General features: G+C 49.3%; 1 protein-coding gene across 1 annotated transcript; it reads right to left on the bottom strand.

Annotated features, from left to right (window-relative positions):
* Positions 1-305: 305 nt before the first annotated feature.
* On the bottom strand, positions 306-6,008 carry LOC143653337 (synaptotagmin-15-like). The gene is made up of 5 exons (XM_077124452.1): positions 5,802-6,008; positions 2,771-3,048; positions 1,314-1,477; positions 500-777; positions 306-364 (listed from the first exon to the last, which is right to left on the bottom strand). The coding sequence occupies exons 1-5, from the start codon at positions 5,806-5,808 to the stop codon at positions 306-308; spliced, it is 786 nt and encodes a 261-aa protein (XP_076980567.1). The 5' UTR covers positions 5,809-6,008.
* Positions 6,009-9,445: the final 3,437 nt, after the last annotated feature.

Raw genomic sequence — 9,445 nt, 5'->3', positions numbered from 1 at the left:
TTATGAACTACAGAAAACTTCAGTTCCAGATCAAATAAACCTTTCTTCCATTGGTCTCAAAGAGTATGTGTGGTTCTAAAATACAGTCTTCCCTACCCCGATGCTCAGCCCAAAAGGTGGCCAGAAAACCCCTTCTCGGGGAACTCATATAACAGAGGGGCTGTGTGGGGTAAGCCAGGGCCTTCTCTCTTGCAAAGCCTGTGCGTGGGAGGGTGGAGAAGGAATGGAGCTGACCTGGTGTGCGTCAGTAAACAGGTGGGTCACCAACCTCCCACCCACACAGGGAGGTGCAGATCCAGGACCACTTAGCCTGGAGATGGGCAGATGTGAGTGCTTGTCAGGACAGGTTCAAGGAGCCAGGATACTGCCAGGGGGAAAAGGGAGGGGCAGGACATGGTTTTAGGGGTGGAGGCCAAGGGAATGTGGCCTTGGGTTCAACATAAGGGAGAAGATTCTCCCACCAGAACTGTCTGCAGAGGAGGGGCTAGAAAGACCCTACCCGTGTCTTGAAAGGTAGTGAGTGCACCGTCACTTGGGTATGCAAGTAAGTAGAAACTGGGTGTCCAAGGGTGAAGGTCAGACTCCAGTCCCTGGCCCCAAGCCCTCAGGCAGGGTGGGGGTCTTGCCTTAAGAGGTGGGGGTGACTCACTGGCAATGCTTCTGTCCTCCTGGAGCCTGAGACCCCTGGCATGCAGCATGACCACCGTCAGGCGGCTCAGGTAGTTGTTGTAGCTGAGGCTGAACTGCAGGTCACCGAACTCCGTGGGAGGTTGGAAGAGGCCGGGATGAGAATGCCCTTGGTTCCTGGGGTGGGGGCTGACCGCTCTGCTCCCTAGAGTCACCCAGACTGGAGCAGCCCCCAAACCCACAGTGCCTGCCTCCCCCTCTGCCCCACCTCCTCTCACTGAAGCCTTACACGCCATTTCTTAGGTGGGGAAACTGAGGTTGGGAGAGCCATGGACACAAACCCAGGTGTGTGGGATTCCAAAACTCAATGACAGCCACCTGGGTCCTTCCTGGATGGGGGGGGGAAATGGTGATAAATATGTCCCATGGCTGGGCCATTTGGGGTATCACCTTTCACAGCTGTCTGACCTGGATGGGAATCTAAATGTGGTTATTTCCAGGTTGCTCGGGGTAATCTGACCAACCTGCGTGCTCCCTCCCTGCCCCTGGGCTGCCTCACCTGTAGGGGTTGGGCGGTGGGCTGAGAGCTGACTTCTGGGGGGGGGTCCACTCCACACCTGTTGGAGGCCCAGGTGGTGCTGACATCTGGGTGGCCCCTATCTAGCGCCCCTGCCCTTTACCTCCAGGCTCTCGGCCTCCAGTCTCTCCAGATGACACGCCCACCGTCTCCCGCCAGGGTCTCGCTTTTCAGGAGGAACATCACCTGGCCCAGGAGACAGTGCTTCTTCTGTCTGTTCACGTGGTACACAGAGAACTTCAGCACCCTCTGGGTGACGCTCTTGCTGGACACCTGGGGCAGACGAGGACCGGGTGCAGGGCAGGCAGGAGGTGCGAGAAGGGATGGTGTGACAGGTTCTTGTGGACACAGGTGTGCTCCATGCATCCACTGGGGACCCGCAGTCCCCCCAAGATCCAGGTGGGGAAGTGGGAAATGCCCCAGGGGAGCAGGCATGTCTGTCCAAGCCTTGTGGCAGAGCCCCTCCCATGGATCCACCCCAGACCCAGGGTTCCACCTGTGAACTGGATCCCCCCAGTGATTTGCCTGCAGATGAAAATACAAGAAGCACCCTGCTGGCTGCACTCTGAGCACCCTGCCTGCCTCTGCTATCTGAGCTGGGCAAGACAAGTCTACTCGCCCCGAGACTCAGCCTCTTGCATGGAAAACGGGAATGAGAGTTCTTACTCTCTGGGTTATAAAACCCCAAGACAGTTTCCGACCTATAGCATTTGCTGGCTTAATACTGATTTTTTTCCTACCCCTTCCTTAAGGTACTGAGGGGCCAAGGTCAAGTTGAGGCAGGGGTAGGGTGTGGGGAAGTGATGAGTCAAGACAAGAAAATACAAATGCGCAAAGAAAATAGAGCAGCAAAGCAAGCCCATGTGCCTTGGATTCTAGATGGAAGAGGGGGAAGGAAGAGCAGATACAACTGGATTTTCCCAGCCTTGGGCCTCAACAGGCTGGCTCAGGCACCCCTCTTCCCAGCTCTTAGCCGTGGAGGAATCTACCCCCCTTCCCTGGAAGCCTCTCCTTTTCCTCACCGCCAGCCTGCTGCCCCGCTCTTGAAAATGTTTGCTCAAGGCTTCTCGGCAGGTCTGGAGAGCCTGCTTCCCCTGGGGGCCCTGTCACCTGCTGGCGCTCCCAGGCCTAGGTTGGGCCCTGCCATGGTGCCAAAGGGCACTCCTGGGGGGCTCTCAGACAGGATGGGGGAGTTTCTGTTCCAAGGGACCCGGGCTGCTCCCAAGCCCGGAAGATCCTACCTTCCACTTTCCTTGGATAACCAGGTAGAAACCCCAGATGATGCCTGGGCTTCAGAGCACTTCCCCCAGCACTGGGGGCCAGGGCTTGGCCTTCAGTGTCTCACCTCTGGGGAGCACCCCCCCACTCCAACGCCTTTCCCCTGCCCGCATCTGTAGGTCCAGCCTGGCAGGCTGGGTGGAGCAGAGCAGGACAGGCTCCCCTGAGGTGCAGGGGCTGCAGGACCCTGGCTAGCGCCAGGAGGTGGCGACTCTCCTATACCAGGTCTGCTCCTTCCTTCCAGGGGCCGTAGTGCCCCAGACCCATCCTGTCCCTTAGTGGCACTACCTGGAAGATGAAGTGCTCGTCAAACTGCAGACTGGAGATTTTGCGCTTGGTCTTGGAGTGGAGGAAGCGGCGCTCGTCGGGCAGTAGGTGCAGCTTCACCAGGGGGGCTTGCAGCCGGCAAGCCTTAATCAGCCCCACCAGCAGTCGCTCGGCCTCCTGCTGGTATTCCACCGAGAACCACAGCTGCCCTAGGCAGCCCTCAGGAAACTCGGTCTCACTCTTTTCCTCCGGGTGCCTGTACAGCTCAGGGTTGATGGTCCCCCCAGCACATGCATTTCCTGCAACAGAGAGAGGCTGGGAGGTCTGGCAGCTTGGATGACTGCAGGCATGGGGCCGGGCACCCCACTCTTTGACCACCCCTGTCGGCTGAGCCTCACTTGGCTTGTTCTCTGGCCTCTCGTGCCCACATCGCCCCCCTCTCGTGTAGCCTCCTCCAGGAAGCCTCTCAGTACTGCTTCTCCCCAGAACTAACAGAGCTGACACCTGCTGCACCCTGTGGCCCTGAAACAGGCTCCCGACCCTTATTTTACAGTCAGAAAATGAAGGAGCTGGAATGAAAACTCCAGTCTGGGGGACTTCAGGGCTTAACTTTTTGTTTGTCTTTTAAAAAAAAGGAAAGTAATACATATTTATGATAAGAATTTCAAGCAACACAGACCTTGGCTTTGTGTTTTTGTTTTTAAACACTGTACCTGTTCATGGATAAGAATTTCAAATACTGTAAAGTATAAAGTGAAGGTTTTGCTCGCTCACCCCCATTCTAACTTCATTACTAGTAGTTTCTGTGAATTCTCCAAGAAATTTCCTCCTTAATTACAATTTCAGACCTCGAAGAATTTTTTATACAAATGAGATCACTTAGATATTATTCAGCAGTTATCGTTATTTATTTAATAATTAGAAATACGAATTCCTAGCCACTTGGTGGCACTTAAACATCAGAGAGTTCCAAGCATGTCAGCCTTTGAACTAGTTCAGCAGGAGTAGATGGTCACATAATGCTGAAGGGAAATAGAAATGGGGTGAAGGTTATTTACTGGTATGCGGCCCCCCCCCCCCCGCCCCGCCCCGAAGTGAGTTTCTTTAAACAGCAATGATGTAAATAACATCAAATTGAATGAAAGTTTGTTAAGTACAGCTATAAATTGTAGGAGCTAAAAGGTTAAAACAAGACCTGCAGAATGTGTTGGGAGCAGCTGGCGTCCCTGGGTGGGCAAGAAATTGAGGAGATTGTTACTTGCTTTGTTTGGAACAGTCTGGGAGGAACAGAATGTTCTTTACCCCCAAATAGTTACTTGAAGTATGAAGAAAGTTAAGTACTTTGTTTCCTCAGGAGAAGCAGGCATGCCTTTTGTTACCCTGCAGTAAATAAGCAGGAGCTGGTTCAGAATAAAGTTGTCTGTTGTTTGCTAAAGTTAAGCTTCAGACCCCTGATCCCTCTTTCTTTCTTTCTTTCAGTTTCTTTCTGTCTTTCTCATCATTCCTTAATATCCTTTGAGCTCTGTTTCATAGGAAGCAACAATAAAGAATTGTAATAAATGCACATCAAGAAACTTTGCAGCACGTTTTTTCTTTTCTTTTTTTTTTTTAGGGTAAGACTTGGTTGTGCCAGAATCTCAATGTGCTACCTGGGAGAAGCAGACATGGGAGCCACAGATATCTTACAGCTGTCATCTAATAAGTAAGGGAAGGGTCAAGGGAAGCTTCCCAAATCCTTGTTGGGGAGGTAGCTGGCGGAATTCCGAGTCCATTCAAGGCATGGGAAGGACTGGAAGGGACCAAGAATTTAAAGATAAAGGGAAAAAAATCCAATTCTAATGAATCCAAAGGCTTTTTCATTATGCAGAAAGGAAATAAGGGGATCCCTATTAGGAGAACATCCTGATGTGACCTACCACTCAAGTGGCCTGTGGCCCCCACATTCCTTGCAAAGCAAGGGAAAGTGCTTCCGGACTCTCATCTGCGGAGATAGTGCCTGCATCAAAAAGTAACTGGTGCGCTAGAAGCAGTTAGTTCCTTACTTATGGTTTCCTTAGGTTGGGGAAGCTTTTCTGTATGCTCTCTAATGCATCCCCTAAGAATAATAGGGAGGTGATAGATGCTAACGGCCATCTATTTCTTTACAGATACTATTGCCATATATTGACAGTAACTCCTTCTTTGTCCTGGGTGTATTGTATTACATAAGTTATTATTAAACCATTTCCCTAATACTAGGCTTTAAACTATTTTTTCATATTTGCTGTTATTAAATGTGGTAAAAATAAATATCTCTGGATATGTAGTTTCGTGTTCATGTGTGAGAATCTCTGTAGGATTAATTTTTGGTCAGGCGGTACCTGTAGCATTTCTATGGATATTGGCAAATTGCTCTCCAAAAAGACTGCACAAGCAATATATAAAAATGCTTACTTTCTCACAACCTTGCCAATGTTTGAGTGTTGTCAAATTTTAATATATTTGCTGGTTAAATAACTGAAAAAATAATTTCTTGATGGCTGTTTTGATTTGCAGTTCATTCACTATGAACGAGCTGTGTTTCCCCTGGGTGAGAACACTTGTTCTGGAATCCTCTCAAGCTGTGTGATACGGGGCAAGTTGCCGAACCTCTCTGTACCTCATTTCCTCATCTATAAAATGGGGATGATGATGATACTCAACTAATTAGCTTGTTTTGAGGATTAAATGACATCGTGCATGTAAAGGGCTAGCAGAGTTCCTGGCTCAAAATAAGTGCTAAGTAAACATTAGCCATTATTTTATCTAATATATTTAGTGACCATTGGAATTTCTTTGTATTTGATCTGCCTTTTCATGTCTACTCCCCATGTTCATTGGACTCTTCTTTTTCTTATTGATTTACTATATTAAAGTATGCCTCTCTTTCCATTTAAGCTACAAGTGTATTTTATTCCAATGTTCCATTTGTTTCCTGCCTTGTCAGACCCTGGGGGACATGGCTTCCTACCAGTGGGACAATGCTTCTCAGGGATGCAACATTGTAAAACTCACAAATCTCCTTGAACCACACCTGTCATTTTCAGGACAGCCACATGAGGCAAGCTGGAGGAGAGGCCATTGTCTTTTTCAACAGATGAGGAGACTGGGGTCCAGGTAGCACAAGCAACTTGCTTCAGGACACACAAGTTCAGGGCTGAAATGACGGGTCCTGGTTCCTGCTGTGACTTCTCTGGGTCTTTCCAGTCGGACTCTCAGCTCTTAGAGAAAGAGGATGTGGGAGAATTGGAGGTGTAGGAGAGGAGCAAGTCAAGGCCACCAAGATGGGCAGTGTGAAGGGAACACGGAAGATCAAGGCTGGGCTGCCTTTCTTTTGCGACAGTCAGGGCTCCTCCCAGGGCCCCCACGCAGGGTCCACCTCACAGATGAAGGGAGGAGGCTGATGCTGAGAGCATGCCCCTCTACCCCATGGGGCGGTCCTGGGTCCCTGCCTGGACACCACAGTCTTTATTACCTCTGCATGCTCCAGGACCATCATTGCTCCACAGCCATCAGGGTCCAGCTCATGGGGGGAGCTGGTGCTCATAGGGTGGGGCCTGAGCTGGGGAAATGGGAGCCCCCTGGGCAGGGGGTGGGGATTTTGCAGCTGCAACTCATGGTTGGTTGTGTTTATACCTGCTGGTACCCGGCCCTGTGCTTGAGCTCTCCACATGTTGCCTTTGAACCCTCCTAGCAGTGCTCTGAGTTATGGGTTCTAGTTCTATATTATAAGGTGGCTGAGGCTCTGAGCATGGAGGGGACATGCTCTGCTCTTATACTGAGTGTCTTGGTAGACACGTAGCTGCTCCAGCCTCTGACCCAGATCAGTAGGAAAGCTTCCTGCATCCCAAATGCCCCTGACCTCTAGGCTGTGACACTCTGCTTTCTGGACTGAGAGATGCGCTTGTGGAAGTGACCGCAGCAGTGGGACTCTGGAGGGAGGCACGGGGCTTTTGGCATCAGCCATGGCTGCATCGTGGCACCACCACTGGCTGCTGTGACGTGGACAGGGACTTCTCTGAGCTATTTGCAGAACCTCCCTGTCTGTGCTGGAGAGAAAAGGGTTGCCTGAGACCTTGAGAGGAAGACTGCTGTCATTCGGTCCCCTGGGGGTGGAGGAAGTTCTCCTCCCCTGAGTTACTGGTTTCCCATTTCCATAGGGTTTTTCTGGGCCTCTTTATCTGTGGGCTGTGAGAGTAAATTTACCATGCAGGGCGGATCAGGAGGAAGGGTGAGAAGTTGCAGGGATGGGAGGAGGGAATGCCAAGCCACAGAGAATGTTCTCCACTGCCTCCCCGTTGAGGAGAGTTCTGGCAACAAGAAATTAAAGGTAGAGGAAGGAAAATTAAAAGTCTGACCCAAGCTAAGAGTTTGCTTAGAATCCCAGAGTCTCCATGAGTTCAATGTTTTTCTCTAGGAAGAGGATGGTGCTGGGGCCCAGACTCTCCAATCAGGGTCAGCAGGTCAGGGGGGAAGAGGAGGTTTCTGGGTTCAGCCTCTTGGCCCTGCCACTGACCCGCTCTGTCTGTCTACATGTGCTTCTCTTCCCTCGCCCCTATGCTGGAAGAATGGAACCTTCTAGGCAGGGGGTGAGATGTCTCTTGTGCTCACCCCCTACTTCCTCCAGCCTGCAGCAGCGCCGCCTCCTCCTCCAAGAGGCCGTCCTTGCTTGCCTTCTCCATCACAGCAGTTATTTTATGCTCTGCCCCCCACCCTGCCTTATTTTCCTTCCTAGTGCTTCTTACCACTCAGTAGACTATTGCAGAATTATATATTGGTTTGTCCATTTGCTCTAGACTACCAACAGTGAATAGGTACATCTCTTTCAATGCCTTTTTTCTAACACCTATTTCTCTCTGTTCATTTTTAAACAGTTTTAGTCTCACATCATACCATCCAACCTAAGTGTATAGACATGCCTCTGCCACTATAATCTATATGAAGACATTTCCTTTTCTTCCACAAAGAATCCCTACCCCTCTTCCATGTCCCCCACCTGTTGACATTTAGTTTGGGCTCAATGCCTTTGTTAGCTTCAGTTAACAAGCGTATTGCAATGTTACTATTGACTACAGAGCCTAGCTTGCATTGATTGTACATTTTTTCATATACCATCTATTTTCAACACACTGCAATGTTGACATTCATTTGTTCTCCCTCATGCAAAAACGTTTTTATTTGTACATTTAATCACTGTCATTGTCCACTCTAGGCATTCCTAAATTTTGCCATCTTAGTCTTTATCCTCTACCTTTGCTTCTGGTTTCATATGTGCCCTCAGCCCTTCTCCCTCAAACATACTCACACTCAGCTTCATTCAATGTACTTATACTATTGTGCTATAATTAGGTAGTATTGTGCTACCCATTTCTGAATTTTTACAATCAGTCCTCTTGTGCAGTCTAGATTCTTTCAGCACCAATTGCCCAACTTATTATATCTCCTGATAACCTATATTCTTAACTTCAATTCTCAAAGTTCACTCATTAATGTTAGTTCATATTAGTGAGATCATTCATTATTTGTCCTTTTGTTTCTGGCTCATTTCACTCAGTCCAGCACTGTTTTTGAAGAGACTGTTCTTTCCCCACTGCCTGTCCTTGTCACCCTTGTTGAAAATCAACTGGCCATAGATATGTGGATCTACTTCTGGTCCTGAAATTATTTGCCATTGGTCTATTTGCCCACCTTTAGGCCAGTACCACACCATTTGGATTACTGTAGCTTTATGGCAAAATTTGAAATCTGGAAATGAGATTCCTCTGGCTTCATTTTTCTATTTCAAAATTATTTTCACTATTTGGAGCCTGTTTAAGTTTGTTAACCACTGGAATGCAATATACCAGAAATGGGAACAGCTTTTAAAAAAGGAATTTAATAAGTTACAAGTTTACAGTTCTAAGGCTCTGAAAATGTCCAAATTAAAGTATCAAGAGGCTGGGAGGCAGCTCTGAGGGCTGCCATTGTTCCAGCACTCCTAGGGCAGAGGTGGCAGAGGGGTGTCAAAGACTGCTGTCTTTCAAACTAAGGAAAAGGGTTGAAGGGCTGCATTAAACAGACAAGAGCCGAATCCAGAGAAGGCAGCTTCAGAGCCATGAAAGAAGCTCCTGGCACCCTTGCTGGCCTCTCACCCACTCCTCAACAGCACTGGGTGGCGCCAGCTTGCCTTCTCATTGCAGGTCCCTTATCCTGCTCCAGAGGGAGCAGAGTAGCCCCCGTGTGCATACTGGGCTGCATGGATGGCAGTGCCAATCCACAGGGTAGAACTTGTCTCTGGCTGCCCCTCCCAGAGTTTGACCTGAGGGCAGAGAAGCCCCTTGTAGACAGCTGGGACAGTGTGAGAAACAACTACGTTGAAGTGGCCTGGGGCAAAGGACCACCTGCATTAAGTCATGCTAAAGGGCACCGGGAAGGGGAGGAGGCTTATTTGACAGGGAGCAGAGGGGCAGTCGCTAGAACTCCTGTAGACCGTGAATGGGAGACTTGCTAAGGCCTCTGGTGAGCACAGCCTTGGGAAATCAGCAGGCTCAGCTGATCTGGATCCCTGAGGCACAGATAACAGAGAGAGGCTTTGGAAGAGGCTCTGCTCGCCAAAGCAGAGCCCATTTGCAGAGACTGCGAAAGGTGATTTTTAAAAAACATGTTTTTAATTGTAAAATATAACAGATATACTGTAAA

The sequence above is a fragment of the Tamandua tetradactyla genome, chromosome 13 (genome assembly GCF_023851605.1).
Source record: "Tamandua tetradactyla isolate mTamTet1 chromosome 13, mTamTet1.pri, whole genome shotgun sequence".
NCBI lineage: Eukaryota > Metazoa > Chordata > Mammalia > Pilosa > Myrmecophagidae > Tamandua > Tamandua tetradactyla.
This window is presented reverse-complemented; position numbering and strand designations above follow the sequence as displayed.

Excerpts from the sequence above, each read along its gene's own strand:
- LOC143653337 (XM_077124452.1), bottom strand. Across the intron at positions 778-1,313 it reads AGAGACTGGAGGCCGAGAGC|CTTCCAACCTCCCACGGAGT; the intron begins CTGGAGGTAAAG and ends TCATCCCGGCCT. Across the intron at positions 365-499 it reads CACTACCTTTCAAGACACGG|TATCCTGGCTCCTTGAACCT; the intron begins GTAGGGTCTTTC and ends TCCCCCTGGCAG.